This window comes from Cucurbita pepo, chromosome LG07 (genome assembly GCF_002806865.2).
Source record: "Cucurbita pepo subsp. pepo cultivar mu-cu-16 chromosome LG07, ASM280686v2, whole genome shotgun sequence".
NCBI classification, from domain to species: Eukaryota; Viridiplantae; Streptophyta; class Magnoliopsida; order Cucurbitales; family Cucurbitaceae; genus Cucurbita; species Cucurbita pepo.
The window spans coordinates 5903949-5927775 of NC_036644.1; the positions used below are offsets into that span (position 1 = coordinate 5903949).

The window sequence follows — 23827 nt, forward strand, 5'->3', positions numbered from 1 at the left end:
ACCCAGAATTTGGATCAGGAATTTTCGAAATCGTGATTTGACGCCTGCTATTGTTTTCTAAATAGTAGTTCTTTTCCTAGCAGGTAAAGACAAGAGATCACGGGTCGGCCCATACCCAGAATTTAGATCAGGGTTTTTCGAAATCGTGATTTGATGCCCGCTATAATTTTCTAAATAGTAGTTCTTTTCCTAACAGGTAAAGACAAGAGATCACGGGTCGACCCATGCCCAGAATTTGGATCATGATTCGAAATCCTGATTTGACACCCGATATAGTTTTCTAAATAGTAGTTCTTTTCCTAACAGGTAAAGACAAGAGATCACGACTCGACCCATACCCAGAATTTGGATAAGAATTCGAAATCCTCATTTGATACCTAATAGGTCCGACACTCTCCAACATCCTCTGCCATATGCTTTTGTCCTCACTCACATGTATCCCAGAAAATTCCTAGAAGGTCACCGAACATAAAATTGATCCAAGTAAAGCATACTTAATCATAAAGTTCCTATGATTAAGCCACTAAAAAAGAAGGTGCATTTTATTGGTATGGGTAGTAACTTTCATTTAAGCCTTTCATAGACGTCCTATTCTGAAGATCACTCGGGGTCATATGTGATCTCGGTTCATTCATGTACTCTTCATTTACTCGGGTATCACATCACGAAACGATATTTACTTTTAGATAGTTTCTTGCCGTGTTGAATAACATCTCATATTAACTTGAGCACGTAGGATGAGGTATCCAATTCATAATTTCCATATTTAGGCTCGGGTTTGATTTCGGTTTCTATTCATGTTTAAATTAGCTTTCCTTGAATACCAATATTATTGTGATATACTATTTTTTTTAACATTTATCTTTTTTTAATTTTTACAACTAATTTATCTAAAAAAACATATTTTTAAACGCATTATTTAAAAGAATAGAAAAAAATAAATTAATAATATTAAAAGTTAAATAATAAATAATAATTTTTTTTATTAAACCTTTAAACTATATTTGAAAATAACTAATCTTTTATTAATGAAATAAACAACGATTTACCCGACCCATCTTTTTTTCTCGAGATCTAATTCTAGGATACAGTGTGAGCTGTTCTTCGAGGAAGACGACCCAGATCCACTGCTAGCAGATATTGTACTCTTTGGGCTTTCACTTTCAAGCTTTAAAATGGGTCTGACAGGGGAAGGTTTCCACACCCTTATAAAAGGTGGTTATTCTCCTCCCCAAGCGATGTGGGAACATCACAATCTACCCCCTTCGGAGCCCAGTGTCCTCGCTGACACTCTTTCCTTCCTCCAATCGATGTGGGACCGCCCCCAAATCCACCCCCTTTGGGACCATCGTCCTTACTAGCACAACCTCGTGTCTACCCCCTTCGGGGAACAGCGAGAAGGCTGGCACATCGTCTGATGTCTGGCTCTAATACCATTTATAACGGCCCAGATCCACCACTAGCTGATCTTTGGGCTTTTTGGGGGCGGTCATTGTGATGTCCCACATTGGTTGGGGAGGAGAACAAATCACTAAGGTAGGGAAACCTTCCCCTAGTAGACGGGTTTTAAAGCCTTGAGGGGAAGCCCGAAAGGGAAAGCCCAAAAAGGACAATATATGCTAGCGACGTATCTAGGTCGTTACACCTCTTGAACGTTGTACTAAGAGGAGCGGATTTTATCAAAATTTCGGGTAAGCTTAAAAAATTTAATGTATTAGAAAATTTAATTAGTAATTTATTAGATTTTTTTAAATAAAAAATTAGGGTAATTAGATTAACTTTCAAAAAAAGAATTTAAGCTTCATGATAACAAAAATGATAATAATTCCAAGCTTCCACCGAGAAAGTTGGTGGCGCGAAAACAACGGCCACCGGCGGGTCCACACCGGTTAAAATTCCTAAACGAAACCGTTTTTTTTTTCCTCATTACAATTATTAATTTTCGTAATCTGTTTCTCTTGCTAATAAATTTCATCAAGTTTTTTTTTTTTTTTTTAAGAATTAATTTCGTTGATTTACTGCCGGATTTGAAACTCTCTGACGATCTGCCTGCCGGCGACGAATTTGCCGTCAGTCTTTTCCTCTCCGACGTTTCATCTTAACCGTTGTTGCTGATTGAATTCCTTAAAAGATCGAAGTGATTTGGATTTTCGGTAGCATTTTCTTGCTCGATTTGTTGTGCAGTGGAAGAGGAGTTGAAGTTTTTGTTCGCAAGTGAGAAATCTATCCCTAGCTTTCTCGAGTTTGATTTCTGTTTTTTTTTTTTTTTTTCTGCTTGGAGATTCTTGAGTGAATAGATGGATAATTTGATGTTTCAGTTCAAGTTTCAATTCACAAGTGAGAAATCTATCCCTCGCTTTCTCGAGTTTGATTTCTGGTTGTTTTTTTTGTTCTGCTTGGAGATTCTTGAGTGAATAGATGGATAATTTGATGTTTGGTTGATGAAATTCTGGAGATGCTTTTGGTTATAAGCGATTACAATTTTGTCGTAATTGAGGGTTTTCCTTTTCTTTTTTTGATTCATTTTGCAATTGAAAGAGGAAAGTTACGTATCTGCTTCGTCCTCTCTTTGTGGATCACTGAACGAGGAAAAAGACAATGGAAGTTTTAATTTAAGACGGTTGGTTAATGGAACTCACCGTCGATTACATTGTTTTTTAGTACAGAGACTTTGAATGTTCTTCGAGTCGGACGAACTCTGTCTCCCATTTTCGGATCTCTCTGAGATTTCTTTAACTTTTTCCCGCATAGAGATCGCCATGAACAGTAGGAGAACCAGAGTTTGTCTACATTATCAAAGACAACCTGTTACATTCAAATTACAGACTATCCCCACCTCTGATTTTTTCTCTGAGAATTGATTTTGAGATTTTTCCCCGTAAATTTTTTTCAAGTTTCACCTTCTCTCGATCTACTTTTAACATTTCTAAATCGATTTCTGATTTGCGAAGATCATTCTCATAAGAACTTTTTCTGAAAACCCTATGTTACTAATTTTTCTGTGTTGTTCTTATCTTCCTTTGATTTTATTATTTTTTTTTTTGTAGAACTCATGGGGATGCCAAGTTTCTTCTGCACGTGGGCCTCTATTTCCCCAAGAACATCAAGTTTCTTCTGCCTTTATAATAATCATTAATCAAGTTTAGCGTCGTGAAAAGGAGTGTAGAGAGAAGAAGATTGAGTCGGCGGTGGCTTGTTAAGAAAAACCTATTTCCACCCCATCTGACCTTGGCCTTCCCGTGAGAAAGCTTATGTGCTGAAAACTATTTTGGAAGTTTTTTTTAACACTTTTGAGTCTTATCCTCCACTCCCTCCACTCAAGAGACTTGAGCCCACTTGCCCTGGTCTCCTCAAGTCCTGAGGGGACCCCTACCCCATAACTGCTAAATGTGGTTTACCACCAAAATCAACCTCCCATGGTACCTGCCTATACACGTTGTGGCAGTTTTCGCTGTTTCCCCCACCCATTGTATTATAGCAAATGATCTGTAACGCGTTCTTAACCTCCTTGTTACTGTCTGATTTCGTTCGGTTCTGGGTTTTCTTGAAGAGGAAGCAGCACCCATTTGCGTTATCTTGCTGTTGTTGCCATATTTTTGTTCAGCTAGATCTGGGGTCTATAAAGATGTATGCGTTTCTTATTTTTTCTCTTTCGTTTTTGTTTGTGGGGTTTACTCGTTGCTTTCTTAATCAATGGCAATCTGTACCTTTTTCACTTTTGGTTGTGCAGCAGTGACAGAGATGATGCTGAGAACTTTTCCCCCTTTTTGCTGTTGGTATTATTCAGTTGATTGCTGGATGAGTGAAGAAATCCATGACAGCCTGATTTGTTCTGGTATGAAGATTTTCATCGATGTGGTCTGATTTTGATTGTGTGGATGGATATAGTTTATTCAGATTCAACAAGGAAGCATTCAACCGAGGAGACCACGAGACGTCCGCTGGTTCTGGCTGAGAGAAACAATGTACCCGCCACTCGTCGCTCTCGGACAAGGGAAGTTAGTTCTAGATATAACTCACCTACTCCCTCATCGAGTTCCATGGCTCGGCGCTGTCCGTCGCCGAATGCTTCAAGAACTGTGTCTGCTTCCTCCCAGTTGGTGCAGAAAAGAGCCCAATTGGCTGAGAGGAAGCGGCCTTCCACGCCTCCTTCCCCAAAGAGTCCATCAACTCGGGGCCATGACTTATCTGATGATTTAAGATCGTCTTCAAAGACAGGGGGCAGTCGATTGGTGGAAAGTTTATGGCCGTCGACCATGCGGAGTTTGACTGTCTCTTTCCAGTCTGACATAATTTCCATTCCTGTCAGTAAGAAGGAAAAACCAGTCCCTACATCTCCATCTGATCGAACATTGAGGCCATCTTCAAATGTTGCTCACAAGCAGGTTGAAACGCCTACTGTTTCAAGGAAACCTACGCCAGAGAGAAAGAGGAGTCCTCTTAAAGGAAAGAATATGCCTGACCAGTTGGAGAATTCTAAGCCAATTGATGGCGTGCATACCAGGCTTATAGATCAGCAGAGATGGCCAAGTAGAATTGGTGGAAAGTTATCATTAAATGCATCAAGTCGAAATGTGGATCTTAATGATAAAATAATTCGGAGTTCTAGTGGACCACTTCCAGGAATTGGGATATCTTCATTGAGGAGAACTTCATCTGAATCTATGACCAAACATTTTCAGAAATCTAATAATGATTCTACTAGGATTCTTCCACTTGTTGATGATGGTCTTAGAATGGAAAATGGAATAAATTCAGCTGACGATTGTTCATTGCAGGCATCAGGAACTCCAAGGTTAGATAGGTTAAAATCAACGCCTGGTATTAGATCTCAGTCTTTGCTATCACCTGGATCTCGTCTACCCTCACCCATTAGAGCCTCTGTGCCATCATCCTCTGTGTCTAGAGGTTTGAGTCCAGCCCGGCCAAGGCCATCAACTCCTCCTGCTAGGGGTGTCAGTCCATCTCGAATCAGGCCGACTAATTCCAGTGAGTCCACCAGCAAAACTTCGGTGCTCAGTTTCATTGCAGATTTTAAGGGTAAAAAGGGTGCTCATTATATTGAAGATGCTCACCAGCTGCGGCTATTATATAATAGATATACGCAATGGAGATTTTCCAATGCACGAGCAAAGGCGATACTTGACATGCAGAAAGTAAATGCAGAGGTGTGCATCATTAATTTCTAGAACTAGTTAACCTTTTTTTTTCTTTCTTATCTATCTGATTTAAGTTGTTTTGTGCGAGTTACAGTTATTATCGTCATAATGTGACGGTCATATGATTGTAAAAGTATTTAAATACATAGACTTTTCAGTAGGGCCCATGGACATTTTCTTTTGATCATTTCTATATTAACTAATTACATGGTTCTCCATCTTACATCTGTCATGACAGATTACTTTTTCTGTTAGAGGTTTCAATTCTTGTAATATTTCTGTTGCCCTTAGCTAAACCTTCTCATTATTTTAGCTCATATATGTTACATTTTATCCTCTATATAAGATTGGTTCCCTTTAGCCATTTTTAGGAGGCCTAATCCTCTTGACATTTGTGTGACTTTAAAATCAATGCAATATTATTTCAATGTTCATATAAGGAGAACTATACTTTTAGCTTGTGTCAGTTGCTAATATACTAGTCACTGCTTACATTGATTCAACTCCTTGGAGTAATTTTTTGTTGTATTTGGCAATTTTTTTTTCCGTAGTTAGTTTTAGAAAATCTTTATGGAAAAAAATAAAAAAAAACAGGTGTTTTCAAGTTAGTCTTGATATTTAGACATCTTGTATGATATTGATTGCAAATAAAATTAAAATTTTTGAACTTCTTGTGAATCTCCCATCGAGTTGGTGCTTTGTATCACGTTCTTAGTTGTCAATGGTGACATCCTTCCCTGTACCTGAGAAGTTAACATTTTTTTTCTTTCTTTCTTTTGGTGACACAGAAAATGCTATGTAATGTCTGGAAAGCTATGATACGTATTTGGGATTCAGTAGCCAGAAATAGGATCAGTATCCATATGCTGAAGCTAGAGCTTAAGCTGAAAAAAATCATGAACAATCAAGTAAGTTCTTTCTGTAACTTGTATGCTATGATAGAAAAAGTGACGCTTCCCTTTCATTTGTGTAGAGAATATCTGTACTGTTTAGCGTAAGTTCTGTTTGTTCTTTCGTTGGTTGGACACTACTTGTAGACACAGCTGCAGAATTTCATAAACCGTTTCTTCATATAAGAATAAAGCTATTATGCTGGCGTTTAATCATTCTCCATCCCCTTATATATTACTGAAATTGGAAATCCCTAATTTCTTAATGAATTAGCTTATTTTTGCGGTTATACTGATTTAACTATTGCTTTCTATGTTATGCACTATAGCCGAATGATTGTATCTTATCATTCTTACAATGATGATATATCTCCAAATTGTTAAGGTAGTTGCTGGATTTGATGACAAATTTAGGTAAACTTGCTTTCCTTTCAGAACCGAGAAGTTCAAGTGAAGCTTGAGTGAACATCCAATTATTTAGAACATTGTCTATCACAACACTGAATAACGAGAATGTTTAAGAGATGTCAATTTTATCTAAGGCGATGAAAGTAATGCTTTAAATTGTTGAGAGTTAATTACAAGCGGAATTGAACCTTTGCTGAGCCAAGTCCATGTAACTAAGAGTTTAAGATTCTGGAACAGTTCCTTTGCTATATGAATATGAATTGGGGAATTAAGTAGCAGGAGTCCAGTGAACCATCTTCTAGTTTTTCCTGCATCTCCAAAGTGAAGATGGCACAGGTGCTCAGTAATTTTTAAGAAGTTGTCTATAGAAGAAAACCTATTATTTGGTCAAGAATTTGGTTGACGGAGGAACTGTTGCTATTTTTGGGAATTAAGAAAGATAAAAGCAGTAATATATTTTTGGTATAAACTAAAGAGAAACTAAGACGTTCAAGATATCATTTATTTCTATGGTTTTACTTAGGTCAATGTTTTATGGGCTTTTAGAACATTTTTCGTTCTCTAATCATTGGTTTCATGGAAAGTTTTTTTTTCAGGGGATTTATGTTGTAGGAGGACATGCAATTCTCCTTTTTAATTTTTTGTTTACCTCTTCTTTTTGTCAACATATACTATTACTTATTAAAATAGTGAAAATCCAGATGGCCTACCTTGATGAATGGGATTCCCTTGAGACAGATCATATAAATTCGTTGTCAGGTGCATTGTTAGATCTAGAAGCAAGCACTCTTCGAGTTCCAGTAACTTCAGGGGCAACGGTATGTTTTATAAAAGTTTTTCAAATTTGGAATATTCAACTATTGAACGAGTTTCGGCCTCTTAGATTTGTACATCTGCAGGCAGATGTTGATCAATTGAAAGGTGCAATCTGCTCAGCTCTTGACGTGATGCAAGTAATGGCAACCTCCATAGGCTCCTTGCTTTCACAGGTGAGGTTTTAATCGACTGTGTTGAAGTTGTAGTGATAATTTATTAAATTCTTTTCCTGTTCCTTTTACTTGTTCAGTAATGATGCAATTTTAATGGGATTATTATCTTTTGAATGAGTCTTAAAAGAAAATGAATAATCCTTACAGATATGAATTTGGAAGAAAACTTATAAATATTTAACTGTCATGTTAATGAGTCTAAACAGATAAGCCTCATGTTAAGTTGAAAATACCAACAACCCAACCGATCAAGTTAAGTTGGTTTGAACAATTAATACTGATCTGTTCAATTTCATAATATTTAAAAATGACATGTAGTTGTCCAATTTGCTTTTGATTGATTTTGATCGGTTTTGATCGTTAGTTTGAACAACATTTGTTACACGCACGCTCGATGTCTTAGGCCCTAGATAATAGGATATGTGTGACGTCAAGGAAACTTCATTTTATTCGTTTCAGTCATTTAATGATTTACTTTGCTGAGTTAGCGTTGCTACCCTTACAGATATACAGTTGGTATATTCCTTTATGGTCCTTAGGTTTGGGCATATTTCTGTGCATATTAAATTCTGCTGTCGGTTTGAGATACATGTTGTCTGAGACTCAACTTTCTAACAATAATTCTTCTGTGTTGTAGGTGGAGAGAATGAATGGGTTGGTTTCGGAACTTTCAATTGTAGCTTCACGAGAGAGAGCAATGTTAGATGAATGCGAATCACTGTTGGCTTCAACAACAGTGATGCAGGTGAGAACAATATTTCATTGCTCTTAATATTAGGAAGGCTAATTTTTATTTCACAAACCTCACCAGAAACACTTCTAATTTTATTTTGCCAAGTTTTTTTCTTTAATGGTTTTAGATATCTGATATATGAAATCAGACACGTTTGATGCCTAGTTAATTTTCTTAATTTTTATGTTTGTTTTTTAGTTGATGAACGACAAGGAAATGGAAATGTTTTCTTTCAGAACGCTGTTTCAAATTGTTTAGGCACAAGTTTTATGAAGTTTTCTTGAATGTATGTCCACTGAAAATGTTTTCTAAGCATGTTTTTCAAAAGCCACAATTAGACTGGTAACTGAAATTGAATTTTAAGAACAAAACTGAGCTACTTTTTACTAACGTCTAAAATGTGACCTTTCAAAGGGTGAATCTGATCCGAAGTTGTCGGAATGAATTGTTTGCACGGTCACTTTTTAGAAGTTATTTGGAAACGTCATGAAAACAGTTTTTTACTCTCTTAAAAGTTATGGCATGAGAACATGTTTATGTTACAGTTCACTTTAAGGTTGCTTTCTCGAAATTTTCTTTTGTCCTATCTCTAAGAACATTGAAGCTAAAAGCTATTTTGAGACAATTACCATAGGTTGACCTGGTAGTCTATAAAGATTATTTAAATAATAAAACGTTTAGAGAGAATGAGCCCAGATCATGGTGACCACCTATTTAAGTTTTAATATCGTACGAGTTACCTGATAACCAAATGTAGAAGATTTGATGGTTGTCTTGTAGGAGTTTGATGGTTGTCTTGTAGGAGATAGTCAATACCTATCTAGGATTTAATATCGTACGAGTTACTTGATAACCAAATGTAGAAGATTTGATAGTTGTCTTGTAGGAGATAGTCAATACCTATTTAGGATTTAATAGCATATGAGTTACCTGATAACCAAATGTAGAAGATAGTCAATACCTTTTTAGGATTTAATATCGTACGAATTACCTGATAACCAATTGTAGAAGATTTGATGGTTGTCTTGTAGGAGATAGTCAAATACCTTTCTAGGATTTAATATCATACGAATTACCTGATAACCAAATGTAGTAGATTTGATGGTTGTCTTGTAAGAGATATAACCAAATGTAGTAGATTTGATGGTTGTCTTGTAAGAGATAGTCAAGTTGCACGAGTTACCTGATAACCAAATATAGTAGATTTGAGGGTTGTCTTATAGGAAATAGTCAAGATGCACGCAAGCTAACTCAGACATGTACGGATATGTAAAGAAATTATGCTTTGAAAACAGAACCGAAAGGACCGTGTTTGAAAACAATTCCCAAACAACCCATCTATTGATCCTCGAAAAACTCCTCCATCATTATTGCTGAAACTGGATGTGTATATATATTTGATTATGATCTGTGTTGTGTGTATTGAAACAGGTAGAAGAGTACAGTCTTAGGACACATCTCTTGCAAATTAAACAAGCTTTGGAACGCACAACTCTCAATCTTCTTCCCCATCAACCTTCATAATAATCCCTCACCAACCAACCAAGCTAACAACAACACCATACTTCTTCCCCAAAATGCCACTTCTATTAAATGTACATTTTATTATTTATTTATTTTTATATACATACATCATGTATATTGGGAAAAAAAAAATGCAGATAAATTCCAAAGAGTATTGCAATGAAAACGAAAGTGATGGTGGCAATCATTCGTTCCATTTGTATGAATTGGGGTCGTGTTCTTTCTGATCCTTTTTTTTCGTGTTAGTTCTTGAGCGAGTCTTATCCTTGATTGATACATGAATAAGGTGTGTGGTTAGGTTAAATTGGTCGATGAATGAAGATAACGAGCATGGATACACAGGTGAGAACGGGAGCTTTGGAAATTGGGGTCATTTTCTTCTAATCCCTTTTTTTCGTGTTAGTTCTTGAGCGAGTCTTATCCTTGATTGATACATGAATAAGGTGTGTGGTTAGGTTAAATTGGTCGATGAATGAAGATAACGAGCATGGATACACAGGTGAGAACGGGAGCTTTGGAAATTGGGGTCATTTTCTTCTAATCCCTTTTTTTCGTGTTAGTTCTTGAGCGAGTCTTATCATTGATTGATACATAAATAAATTGTGTTGATACATGAATAAATTGTGTGGTTAATTCGGTCAATTGAATGAAAATAACGAGCATAAATACATAGGTGAGAATGGGAGCTTTGGAAATTGTTTAAGTCCTTTGACATCGATCAAGATCGATGTTTTGAGGTGATGTTCTTGTTTGAAATCTGTTATCATATATATTGAAATTTCTATTTATAAATTTTTTATTCTATATATATTTTATGGATATATAAAAGGAGGTCGTAAATGTTATCATAGGATATATTTAATCCACTTACGTTTGTATAAATCCATTTTTATATTGCAGTCAATTTCCCCGTTATCTCACCTAAGAATGTTTATGAATTGAATTAGGTCGGGTTGAGAAATTTTTTAGACCCAGATTGTGAATTTTTTCAACCAAAACAATTTTTATTAAATAATGAATCCAACCCAATCCGACTTACATAAGATTTTTAATACATTTAATAATTTTTTTAATATTTAATTAAGATTTGTCATTAATTTTAATATTTTTTTTAAAAAAAATTACCTTCTAATTGCTTAAAAATTATTTGAAGATCGTAAATAACAATAATAATAATAAAATTTATGAAATTAAATAAATATATGCCCATGCAAAAATAAATATATATATTTTAAAATTAACAATAAATTCGAGTTAAATCCATTTAAACTTAGTTTAATTTAAAGTGAATCTGTTAATTTAGTCGAAACTAAATTGAATTAGATTGATGAGTTTTTATTTATTTATTTATTGATTTTGAATTTGTTGTTATTATCATATTTTTTATAATAGATCATTAATGATCTTCCAATGAAAAAAAAAAAAAGAAAAAAAAAAAGAAAAATAATAAAGTTGAATCCATTGTGGATAAGATTTTTTATTTTCTTTTCAATTTCTTAAAAAAAAAAAAAAAAAAAAAAAAAAAAAAAAAAAAAAAAAAANTTGAAGAACTCCCACCGTTCACTGTCTCCTCCCTTCCCACAGCTCAAATCTATGGCTGGGCTCACCGGCAGATTTCCTTTCAAACCTCTCTTATCCCATTCCTCCGCCACGCCCACCACCTCTGCCTCCGCGCCCTCCTCCTCCGCCACCGCCACTCCCATCCGGACCTCACTTTCCCCTCTCCCCCTCTCCTCCTCCAAGTCCAATGCCTTCAGATTCCGCCTTCACAACTCCAATTCTCTGCATCTCGTCTTCACAACTTCAACTCGTAGTACTGTAGTTGCTCAATACGGCGGTGGTTCTCGGCCTTCAGGACCGGCGGATTCTAAGCGCTTTGACGATGGTCTTGGTGTCGATATTTCCGCCATTAGGTGTGTGTGCCTTATGCTTGCTAGATTTACATGTATGATGTATGATGGATGAGTTTTGTTCATTATCATTATTATTTATTTATGATTTTTTGGATTTCTTATTTGTTTGATTGCGTTTATATGGTTGATTTGTTTAGATCGAATACCGTGAGGCTTATCGATGCACAACAGAACATGGTAGGTGGTTTGTTTTAAGCAATTTTCTGTTTGTTTCCTTTTGCTACATTGCAACACATGTAATTTAGGCGTCGTAGTTTGGAAATTTGATCTTCTTGAAATGAATAAATAGGTTGGAATCGTGTCGAAGGCTCAGGCCATTCAAATGGCTGATGACGCTGAACTTGATTTGGTAGGTCTTCTTGTACCGTTTGTTGATAAAGCAATTTTCTATAATTTGTCTTGGAATTCCAAAGAACCTTGCCCCAAACTTTAATGTTCTTGTGAGGACTAATTGCATAGTTGGTCTTAAATCGAAACTAATTGGCGGGCTTGAGGAATAGTCGAAGCCATACCCAATCGAAAGCACGAAATTTAAAATGGTCCTTTTAGCTTAAGCTTGATGTTCATCTTAGATCTTAATTCATTTTTTCACTTTATGTTTATTTATTGCCTCTTGGGTTTTGGTTTTTATCTTCAATAAACTGTTCTATGTATAAACATGAGCATGAAATTAAAAGCTTATAATAATAGTAATCGAAAAATTATAGTTATATGTTATAGTATGTCCTCTAAACTATAAGAATCATCGCATGGTGAATGAATTTCATTTCTGGGTTGTGCATTAGGCCAATTTTACTATATAAAATTGTTGTAACGACCGAGACCCACCGCTAACAGATATTGCTCTCTTTGGGCTTTCCCTTTCGGGCTTCCCCTCAAGGCTTTAAAACACGTTTGCTAGGGAAAGGTTTCCACGCCCTTAGAAGGGTGTTTTGTTCTCCTCCCCAACTGTGGGATATCACAATCCACCCCCTTCAGGACCCAGCATCATCGCTGGCACTCGTTCCTTTCTCCGATTGATGTGGAACCCCCACCAAATCCACCCCCCTTTGGGGCCCAGGACACCACCTCGTGTCTACTCCCCTTCGGGGAACAACCTCCTCGCTGGCACATCGCCCGGTGCTTGGCTCTGATACCATTTGTAACGGCCAGGCCCACCGCTAGCAGATATTGTCCTCTTTGGGCTTTCCCTTTCGGGTTTCCCCTCAAGGCTTTAAAACACGTCTGCTAGGAAAAGGTTTCCACACCCTTTATTTCGTTCTCTTCCCCAATCAATGTGGGGTATCACAATTGTACTTTCCTTCCCATATGGTATAGACCGGCAAAGAAACGTCTATTTGTCGACACAAGACTTGGATGAATGCTGAGTGATGCATTGTTATTAAGATATATGAGAAAAACTTCATTTGACCTGCGAGTTCATAACATAATACTCTTCCAGCAATCAACAATTTATGAATCTCATTTCACTATTTGTGTATTGTTCACCTTTTAACTTGGATAAAGAAGGTCGTCGACTAATATTTTTACTGGGATCTAGATATTTGTGTGTTCTTTGTGTAGGAATTAGCCAATTCTTTCCATTTCATGCAGGTTGTATTATCACCTGATGCAGATCCTCCAGTTGTCAGAATAATGGATTACAGGTATGTCATTTAACCAACGATTACACCAATACTTATCAAAAGCATCTTTTGGTGATTTATTTTTCAGTTCGTACTTTAATTTTAATTAAATGTTCCCGAAAAATTAATATATGACTAGATGGAAATGTTGTAGATTAGAATGGAGAAGGAATGAAACTATTGGAGAATTAAAAGGCCACACTGTTTTTCCTTGTTAATTAACTTCAAATGAACAATATGATGATTGTTATCTTTACACTGGGAGAATTGAAAGGCGACATCGCTTTTTCTCGTAAATAACTTAAGTTCTTGTTACTTTGACGTTGAGATTTTTTTTTTCGGTCTCGTTTCTCAGTAAATATAGGTATGAACAGCAAAAGAAGAAAAGGGGACAACAGAAGAAGAGTGCTGGTGAATCTCTTTCTTAATAGACTCTTCATATTCTCTTTGGTTCACAATCTTTCAGATTTGAGGAAAGATACTGACGAAGTGTTGTTTTGAATGTTAGCAACTCGCATGGATTTAAAAGAGCTTAAAATGGGGTAACACATTCCTTCATTGCCTTTTCTTTTTGGAGGTCTTCTTTCTTTTCTTTTTCCTCCTGTCTAAAGCCACTCGAACTTGTGACTTCTAAGATCAATAAATAACCTACAAAGAAAAGAGCTATGAGCGGCTTTTGTTCGCTATATCCGAAAAAATTCTGCAAGTATCGTTTTCTCAGTCTCAACCTTCTGGTTGCTATTATTATTGCACAGTTACAACATCGACCAACATGATTACTCTGTCCGTTTGAAAGCTGCAAGGAAGTTTTTGAAAGATGGAGATAAGGTTTCTTTTCTAACCATATCTTTGATTGTCTGTGTTAGGAATCACGACTCTCCACACGACTCTCCACAATGGTATGATATTGTCCACTTTGAGCATAAACTCTCATGGCTTTGTTTTGGGCTTCCCCAAAAGGTCTCATACCAATGGAGATAGTATTCCTCACTTATAAACCCATAATGTTTCACTAAATTAACCAACGTGGGACTCACTCTCAATAATCCTCAACAATCCTCCCATTGAACAAAGTACACTATAAGCCTCCCCTGAGGCTTATGGAACTCTCGAATAGCCTCCTCTTAAATCGAGGCTCGACTCCTTTCTCTGGAGCCCTCGAACAAAGTACACCCTTTGTTCGACACTTTAGTCACTTTTGATTACACCTTCGAGGCTCACAATTCTTTGATTAATATTTGAGGATTCTATTGACATGGTTAAGTTTAGGGCATGACTCTGATACCATGTTAGGAATCACGACTCTCCACAATGGTATGATATTGTCCACTTTAAGCATAAGCTCTCATGGCTTTGCTTTGGACTTCCCCAAAAGGCCTCATACCAATGGAGATAGTATTCCTCACTTATAAATTCATGCTTCCACTAAATTAACCCTGGTGGGACTCACTCTCAATAATCCTCAATAGTCTGTTCATGCATTCAAGTAGATTGTTTTAGTTTGTCTGAATCACTTTGAAATCTTTTAACAAAATGTTGTAGGTTAAAGTTATAGTGAACTTGAAAGGTCGTGAGAATGCGTTCAAGAACATAGCAATTGAGCTCATCAGACGTTTTCAGGAAGAGATTGGGGAGGTATTCATTTTCTATCAATTTTGTGCCATGTTCAATTTCCTGTCATCATGGCAATATTAGAGAAAAAATAGTGATTGTCCATCACTGTGGTATTGTTACTCAATAAGATGCTCCAAATTATTTTAAGTGAAATTTCAAAGTGTAAATTTAGGCATGTGTTTGAACGATATTAAGTCCGATCTCATTACCTCATGGAGCACGTTTCGTAGCTCCGGGGAGACTGTTCTTGCAAACAGCTTTTGAAAACTGTTTAATATAATCATTCTCCGGCTGTGAGATGTCAGCTTAAGCATCCTAGTCTCATGAGGCACTCTACCTAAATCTGTAATATTTTGGTTGATGGTATATGTTTTAACCAGTTGAGTTATATTCATGTTGGCCCTCGACAATCTATAATATGTAATATTTTAATATCTTAGATAGGTGGCTATAATATATATATATATATACTAATCTATCTCATTTATATTCTTAATGGAAATTTGATGCCATTTTTGTGCTTCTTGTTAATACATTAAACAAACACAATATATCTTCTGTTTATGTCTGATCCAATGACCTGCTCAATATTTTTATTACACACAGCTTGCAACTGAAGAGGCCAAGAACTTAAGAGACAGGAATATGTTTATTGTTCTAGCTCCTAACAAGGCTGTTCTACAGAAGGCTCAAGAACCCCCCAAGGTAAAAGACAACCTTGTAGTTAATGAAGTTTCTGCCAGTGTTTAAGCTCAAGAAGCGTCGGGATTAAGCAAAAAGTAGAATGGTTAGTCACCACAATCTAAATATTCTTCTACCATATAGAAATATGAGAGTTCTGTGTTTAATGCTTTGTTTAATATAATGCATCATACTTTTGAGTCCATTCTACTTTTTAGTGGAATGTTTAGAAATCAGACGTGTTACTAATTCTTTTGAGAACATAAAATCATATAGCATTAGTCAAGCATTGTGAGATCTCATATCGGTTGGAGAGGAGAACGAAACATTCTTTACAAAGGTGTAGAAACCTCTCCCTAACAGACATGTTTTAAGAACTTTGAGAGGAAGCTCGAAAGGGAAAGTCAATATTTGCTAGTGGTGGGCTTGTGCCGTTACAAATGGCATTAAAGCCAGACACCGAGGGATGTGCCAGCGAGGAGGTTGAGCCCCGAAGGGAGGTGGACACGAGGCAGTGTGCTAGTAAGGACATTGGGCCCCGAAAGAGTGGATTGGGGGGTCCCACATCGATTGAAGAAGGGAACAAGTTCCAACAAGGACGCTGGACCTCAAAGGGAGGTGGATTTTGAGATCCCATATCGGTTGGGGAGGAGAACGAAACATTTTTTTTATAAAGGTGTGGAAACCTCTTCCTAGTAGAGAACAATATCTGCTAGTGATGGGCTTGGACCGTTAAGCATAGTTTTTAGTTTGGTCCGAGCTTAATTTTTCGGTGTCTAGGAGGATGGTGAGAGCGATTATGCAACTCAATTTGGACCAACAAATTTGCCGCCAATGACAAATAAGTTCATTGGTTTGGTTTCATTAAATTCATAGTGAATTGAGAGTTGGTTGCCTGATTCAATAGATTTGTTCCAGTTAGTCTAGTTTGATCTCTGTATATTATGCAGACGGTTCGGTTTAGTTGGTTTCGGTTGAACCGTTAGTTCATTTTTCTAACAAGTTAGTTTGATTCGACCCGAGCTCAATTGAATCAACTCATTAACCCTTGTTATTATTATGCAAGAAACCCTCAGCTTTACGAGGGAATGCCTTTTTTCTTTGCTAGCTATGAATGTTTATAAAAAAAACTAAATGAACTATAATTAACCTTTAATTACTCTATTTTTCTATTAAAAATAAGCCGCTACATATATGACAGGTCTATTATGTGTGGAAAAATGCCTTTAAAATATTTTAATAACGATGTCGTGAACTTAATCGTACATAAGAAACTCATTTAAACCGCAATGTTATAAGCAAAAGTAGTGTAAATAGAAATAACAAAAATTTAAATAAAACAACAAATGACTCGATCTAACCTACGGGTTACTACCCTAGCGTCGCTTTCATGATATTCACAACCACTTGAGTATTTAAAAATACTAAGTAACCTTACTGTTGGGGTTAAAAAATGTAAAACACATGCAATCGAGTATTTAAAAATACTAAATAACCTCATAGTTCAACATTGTTATAGAACTAAGGACAACTAAATATCAGCGGCGCTCTTGAGCAATTTGTTACTCTAAAAGTAAGGAAAATACCCGACTTAAATTATTTGAAAAATCATGAAAATATAAATGGTAATATAGCAATGTAGAGTACAGTTACACAGATACTATAAATAGATTAAAACTTTCAATTATCTGTTTCAGTTTTAGAACAAAATCTTGGAACAGTTTAGAAAAATCTAACTTTAAATTATCTGTTAAATTATCTGTTTTAGTTCTAGAACAAAATCTTCAAACGGTTTAGAAAGATCTAACGAAACTAATTTTCATACTCCCTCCATGCTAAATGTTGATTCAGAAACTACAGTAAACACGAGAACAATCAAAACATTTTGAACAACGATCGATAAAATTCAATATTTAAAGTCATTTACTTTCCATTTTAGTGAGAAAAATGACGGATCGAAAGTAAATAAAATTCTAAAAAAAACTTTCACGGTCACCTGCACACCCAAGAATTGTAGTACCGTTATCTTTATAAGATATATTTTGGTTCGAGTCAACTCAAAATTTTGGAAAATAAACTCACACAAACCAAATATTTTTTATTTCAGAAAATTAACTCAACTTAACCTGAAATGTTAACTCAACGGAATCGAAAATGTTAACTAACCCAACCAAAAATGCTAACTCAACTTAATCCAATTCCTAATTCAGGTTGGGTCGGGGTGTCGGGTTTAATGTACATTCCTATTGGTACGTAGATATTTTAAAATAAAATTGGAAAAAAAAAGCGCGAAAACGCGCTGTATTTATAGACAGGCCGGTGGGGGGAAGAGAGGAGCTGGTGGCGACAACGGTTGGTAGATGGAGTCGTTTTTACAGCATCAAATTCGTGTTCCATGCACATGAATTAGGGCTACATTAGCGCGCGCTACATTTCGGTTGTTTTCTACCGGGAATGTCAGTCGCCGACGCCCGGAGTCAAATGCCGGTGGCAAGCGGGGGAATCGATGATCGGTCACTTAAGCTCGCCATAGCCATATCTCTTCTTCGCTCCAAGGCCATTCAGAAGCAGCAGAAGCAGCCTGTCGTCTCCAATCCTCCTTCCGATTCCGACGCTCTCCGATGGAAGCAAAAGGTCGTTCTATATATTTGTTCTTTTTTTATTTTTTGTTTTTGGTTTCTGTTATTTTCGTTCTCTATTGGCGAAGTCTAATTGAAGATCAGTGGGAGTTTTAGGCTAAGGAGAGGAAGCAAGAGCTTATTAGGCTGAGAGAAGATCTGAAGCAAGCTGAAGGTCTGTGTATAATAGTCTCCTTGTCTTCCTTTTTTTAATTTTTTTTTTTTTTCTGAAACTCATTGTGTGTCGTTATGATGATTTGGTTTTAGATGCTTCGCATGATGATTTGTTTTCCCAAAACGCCACTTGCAAGTGTTTTTTCTTTGATAATCTGGCGAAATCGAACCCTAAGCGGCTCGAACATGATATAGATAACAGATTTAATGATGTCTTACGCCGGAGATTTCTCAGGCAAGGTATTTTCCTCGCCTTTTTCGTCCTCATCTGCTAATTTTAAGCCAATATTCTGCTAACGTTTCAAAAATTGTCGTAATAGTGCGTTATAGGGAACGGAGGAGAAAACTAGACAGTGGAGTTCATCGGAAGCGACTTTTAGGTACATTATTATAGGCTAGGGACATTGCTTCTTCAAGATATGCTGTGTTTAACTGCCATTTTCGGTGATGAATTCAGTAGTGGATTTCATTAATGCATCAAAGCATATTTAAAAAGTAATTCACAATTTTGGGGATCGGACATGGAGATCAGTTTCATGTAAAATGTTCCTTCTGTTTATCATACATGACGATCTGTCTCCCTCGCTCAACTTTATTTTGTTCTCATCTGTTCTAATTTCAGACTTCAATGAAGTTGATGAAGTTGAGCATCTTCGATCTTCAGTGGATTTTCTTGTGGAGCTTTGCGACACTTTTTCTCCGGTATGAGAGCATCATTTCTGTTATTCTGGTTTCTTTTCGTTTAGAAACTACAGCATTTTCCCTCGTTGTTCTTATACTATACCAATTACAAAATTGTTTGTTTCTAGATTTATTTAACTCAATCCATCGTTTTCTTCATTTTATTCTATGCTATTTCATACAGGTAGGGGAGGCCACCTTCAAAATTTGGGCTCATCAAGCGGTTAATTTCATTCTAGGTGATGATCATATGATTGCCGTATCATTTCAAAGGAATTTTTTAAAACAAACATTCCCATTGGCTTATCGTTTAGAACTTCAGTTTGGGCGCTGGTTAATTTTTAATTTTTCAATGAAAAGTTTGGTTTTGTATTAAAATAAAATGAATAAGGGTACTATATGACCCTTAAAAGAATGTTATTGGTTTCTTGAAGCTTCATTGAAGGATCTTCTACCAAGGGGAAGGAACGTGGAGCTTATTGAAGGAATTGTTACAAGCTTGATAATGCGTTTAATCAGAAGAATGTGTTCTCCTCTGAAAGATGGTAAATTCCTTTACTTTTCTATGTAACTTTTCTATTACACAATTCTTGTTGGAGATTCAAACTTCAAATTTCTTAGTTAAAGATATATACCTTAATTAGTTGGATTAAACTTAGTTACCAATGTCATTACAATAGTTGTAATGAAGATCACTTCATAATGTATTCACTGTTCATATTATGTTATTGACCCGAACATAAATTTGCTATGATTTCTTCTTCTCATTAGTTTCATTTTGTACATTTCATTATTCTCTTTTAATACTTCCTTTCTGTCACTCACTCTCGGTCCAGAATCAGAAAACTCTGTCTTCAACACCCGATTCTATACACAGCAGTTGGTCCGCGAACTTGGACGTGAACCGTTCATAGGGCAACGGGCAGTAATTTCTGTGTCCCAAAGAATTTCTGCTGCGGGAGAGAGTTTGCTCTTTATGGATCCATTCGATGACAATTTTCCCAGCTTACATGAAAGCTTGTTCATAATGTAAGTAATCTGGCAAAATGTTTTAGATTTGTTTATGCTATTGGATATTTGTATGTAGTTCAAATTCAGCTTAGTTGTGCTGTTTTTCAGTGGCATAGTCATTTTTTTCATTATCATTATGCACGTAGAATTATAACTAAGTAGGGAAACTATACAAACAACTTCTTATAGGATTATACCAAAAAAAAAAGTTACAAAACCCAAATTATTAAGCTTGTGTTTAATTTATGAGTTGTGTGTAGTTTGAAAAGTAAATTTAAGATTTTTGAAATAGCTAAATAAGTTAAATCAAAAGATTAGAGGTTTGAATCTCTGCGCAGTTTTTAAGAATTGATTTGATTGTCAAACCTTGCCAAACCTTGAATAACGAACACGTCCTCATGTGGTAAACAGGATACAACTTATTGAGTTTCTGATATCGGACTACTTACTGATCTGGTCGAAGGATGAAAACTTCAACAGCTGTAAGCATTGTTTTTCCTTACTGCCATAGTTGTCTTTTCTTCTCGGCTTCATTCGTTTCTCCTTTCCCAACCCCATTCTTAGACTTCTATGATGGACATTGTTTTACAAAATGATGAACATTGTCTTTAGTCAATGAAGAATACATTTTAAAAGGATTTTGAAAATTTGAAGTGCACTTAAAAGTTGAGAAGTATTTTAAAAAGTACTTATTAAATACATTTTAAATTATTTGTGGGAAATATGTTTTTGGTATGCATTGTATTCAGATTTGGATATGATATGACACTTACCAAATTGCAGTGCTGTTCGAAGAGTGGGTGACATCCATTCTACACGCCAAGAAAGCTTTAAAACTCTTGGAAAGCAGAAATGGGCTTTACTTACTATACATGGACCGTGTCACCGGTGAGTTGGCTAATCAAGTTAGCAACATTCAGGGACTCCGGGAGCTCAAGCCAGACATTCTAGACGACTTAGTTCACTGAATTAAAGCTAGCCAAACCAGGTATGTAGAGTTGTTCTTCTGTAACTTTTTTGTTTGTAAGCTCCATGATTGGTTTTACCCATAAGTTTTGATGCTAATGAGGTGAAAGTCCATACATGTACAATAAAAACTTAATGGAGGGTTACTCAATATTGACAACAGAAAAAATAAAGATAAAACAACTCGATAATATTATAACTTTCATGATTTATTCATTCAGGACTAGTAAAATTACCCGAGCTCGATAGGCCCCACCTCTTACATGGCCTTAACTGTAACGGTCCAGATCCACCGCTAGTAAATATTGTCCTCTTTGAGCTTTTCCCTTTCGGGCTTCCCTCAAGGCTTTAAAACGCGTCTGCTAGGGGAAGGTTTCCACACCTTATAAATGGTGATTTGTTCTCCTTCCCAACCAATGTGGGACATCACAATCCACCCCCCTTCGGGGCCTAACGTCCTCGCTGACACTCTTTCCTTCCTCCAATTGATGTGGGACCACCCCTAAATCCACCCTCTTTGGGGCCAGCGTCCTTACTGGCACACCGCCTCGTGTCTATCCCCCTTCGGGGAACAGCGAGAAGGCTGGCACATCATCCGGTGTCTGGCTCTGATACCATTTGTAACAGTCCAGATCCACCACTAGCAAATATTGTCCTCTTTGGGCTTTACCTTTCGGGCTTTCCCTCAAGGCTTTAAAACGCGTCTGCTAGGATAGGGCGTTTGCATTTCATTCATATAAATTATTTAATTTGTAATTGTTTTTGTTTTTATTTTTTTGAACTCCAGCCTGATATTTGAAACATGTGAGTACTGTTTTTATTATTTTGAACTCCAGCCTGATATTTGAAACATGTGAGTCTGGCAGTACTTTCTAATGTTTGAACATATTTTGAAGTTTTAAATTTTCCCTCTAATAAAGATGAGCATTCTTAGATTTATATTCTGCATTTAGAGTAGTTACATTAACCAACCCTCCCCTACCAACAATAGTGAGGTAGGAGATAACTAGAGTGGGTTGACCTAAAACTAAATAAAAACCAATATAATAAATAAAGATCTTACAAGAAATGAGTTCAAACTATGATGATTTGGTTATTGTTTCATGAGAATAATTGAGGCGCATGCAAGACACTCGGGTTTAAGTCTTGACCCATCCTAAGACCACCTCGGGGAAGTGGGAGTAGTGATTAGGAGAGACATAAGAGGTTAAGAATAATAGAGAAAAACATGAAGGATCTGTAGAAAATGTTAATTACAAGTTATACAATAATCCATCATACAAGTTCAAAAGAAAGTAACGACTTGTGACTGTATGAAACAGAACAGATAAACTAAGAACAGTTCAACAACTTAGAAAAACAACACTGATCTTGATTTTAGATGCAGTGATGATAGATATAGTTTTAGGAGAGCATTTCCATCAAAGTCGGAAACTATCTGTTTGGAATCTCTCGTCGTACAACCTCCAATGGCCATACCTCTCCGTGTGAAAGACTGGCCTCGGAATATCGAAACTCGGTTTCCTAACCTCCAAATTCTCCAATTTTGATGTAGCATTTGCTATATCACGGCTTGTCAAGTTCATACACCCAAACAGATCCAAGTACTTGAGGTTTAGACATCCTTCACATATCAAACTAAGAGCTTTAGCAGATAGTTTAGAGAAGCAGAGTTCAAGGTGCTCTAAGTTGGGCATGAACTTTGCAATAGCCGCAGCTTCTGAATCCACCTCTTGAGGGCAGGCATTTAGATAACTGTCAGGGACAGTTCCCATATGTTGGGAAGTATCTAGATTATTAAAAAGGTTTCGTTTTAGAGTCTTGATATTCGAACAGTGCTTGCCAATCAACGCCAAAGATATGTTCGAGATTTCGTGACAGTAGCTTATGTCGACTTCCCGGAGCTTTTGGCAACCAAGAGCAATCTTAGCCATTGATCTATCAGTAACATTGGGGCAGCTCTTGATAGAAAGAACCTCAAGGTTTGGGCACCTAAAATGTGAAGTCGTAGTAGGCCATTAATTCGAGCCAACCAATTCTATTTCTTTTTCCCCTTTTGCACACATTTCAGCTAATCTCATTGCTTGATTTGTTCCAAGCACAAACTTTATGGCCTCAAAGACCTACTAAGATTAACAATGTCCACCTTATGCCACTCAAATGATCCATGGTGGGCCAACAAAGTGCAAAGTTCTTTTTTATTAGTTTAGCCTAAAGAATATGAAAGAAATCCGTAACCGCCCAAGTTCACCGCTAACAGATATTAGCCTTTTTAGACTTTTCATTTTAGGCTTTCCTTTAAGGTTTTAGAACGCTCCTGCTAGCCTTATTAGGAATGTTTCGTTTCCCTCTTCAACCGATATCGGATCTCACAATCCACCCTTTAGGGGCCAGCGTCCTTGCTGGCACACTGTTTAGTGTCGGGCTTTGATACCATTTGTAACAACCTAGGCCGACACTAGTAGATATTGTCCTCTTTGGATTTTCCCTTTCGGGCTTCCCCTTAAGGTTTTAAAACGCGTTTGGGGAGAGGTTTCAACACCCTTATTAGAAATGTTTAGTTCCCCTATGGGGACAGGTTTCAACACCCTTATTAGAAATGTTTCGTTCCCCTCTGGGGAGAGGTTTCAACACCCTTATTAGAAATGTTTCGTTCCCCTCTGGGGAGAGGTTTCAACACCCTTATTAGAAAATGTTTCGTTCCCCTCTGGGGAGAGGTTTCAACACCCTTATTAGAAAATGTTTCGTTCCCCTCTGGGGAGAGGTTTCAACACCCTTACTATAAATGTTTCGTGCCCCTCTCCAACTGATATGAGATCTCACAATCCACCCCCTTGGAGG

General features: G+C 36.6%; 4 protein-coding genes across 7 annotated transcripts in view; 3 read left to right on the top strand and 1 right to left on the bottom strand.

The window, feature by feature from the left end:
• Positions 1–1792: 1792 nt before the first annotated feature.
• On the top strand, positions 1793–9941 carry LOC111798507 (AUGMIN subunit 8). Of its 3 annotated transcripts, XM_023681700.1 has the most exons (9): positions 1793–1888; positions 2000–2214; positions 3048–3627; positions 3731–5168; positions 5948–6067; positions 7159–7275; positions 7357–7446; positions 8084–8191; positions 9611–9941. In XM_023681700.1, exons 4-9 carry the CDS (start codon positions 3879–3881, stop codon positions 9701–9703), a joined length of 1818 nt encoding a protein of 605 aa, XP_023537468.1. In that variant the 5' UTR covers positions 1793–1888; positions 2000–2214; positions 3048–3627; positions 3731–3878; the 3' UTR covers positions 9704–9941. The 3 variants fall into 3 exon arrangements, with proteins under 3 accessions (XP_023537468.1, XP_023537469.1, XP_023537470.1); XM_023681701.1 differs by having other exon boundaries at positions 1828–2214; positions 3734–5168; XM_023681702.1 differs by lacking the exons at positions 1793–1888; positions 2000–2214 and adding an exon at positions 2493–2878.
• A 1304-nt stretch (positions 9942–11245) lies between these two features.
• On the top strand, positions 11246–15794 carry LOC111798045 (translation initiation factor IF3-4, chloroplastic-like). The gene is made up of 9 exons (XM_023680998.1): positions 11246–11616; positions 11754–11793; positions 11906–11965; positions 13210–13262; positions 13597–13652; positions 13750–13783; positions 13997–14069; positions 14784–14876; positions 15462–15794. The coding sequence occupies exons 1-9, from the start codon at positions 11297–11299 to the stop codon at positions 15603–15605; spliced, it is 873 nt and encodes a 290-aa protein (XP_023536766.1). The 5' UTR covers positions 11246–11296; the 3' UTR covers positions 15606–15794.
• Positions 15795–17883: 2089 nt separating this feature from the next.
• On the top strand, positions 17884–21325 carry LOC111798936 (protein MULTIPOLAR SPINDLE 1). 2 transcript variants are annotated; one of them, XM_023682292.1, is made up of 11 exons: positions 17884–18170; positions 18272–18329; positions 18422–18568; positions 18649–18708; positions 18951–19030; positions 19194–19248; positions 19444–19554; positions 19846–20038; positions 20432–20502; positions 20804–21008; positions 21208–21325. In XM_023682292.1, exons 1-10 carry the CDS (start codon positions 17991–17993, stop codon positions 20986–20988), a joined length of 1140 nt encoding a protein of 379 aa, XP_023538060.1. In that variant the 5' UTR covers positions 17884–17990; the 3' UTR covers positions 20989–21008; positions 21208–21325. The 2 variants fall into 2 exon arrangements, with proteins under 2 accessions (XP_023538060.1, XP_023538059.1); XM_023682291.1 differs by lacking the exon at positions 21208–21325 and having other exon boundaries at positions 20804–21194.
• Positions 21326–22200: 875 nt separating this feature from the next.
• Positions 22201–23827, bottom strand: part of LOC111798113 (F-box protein SKIP1) — a 2814-nt gene continuing 1187 nt past the window's right edge. The window contains exon 2 of the mRNA XM_023681091.1: positions 22201–22978. Within this exon, the coding sequence (XP_023536859.1) occupies positions 22408–22978 (571 nt within the window). The 3' untranslated portion in view covers positions 22201–22407. The remainder of the gene's footprint in view (positions 22979–23827) is intronic.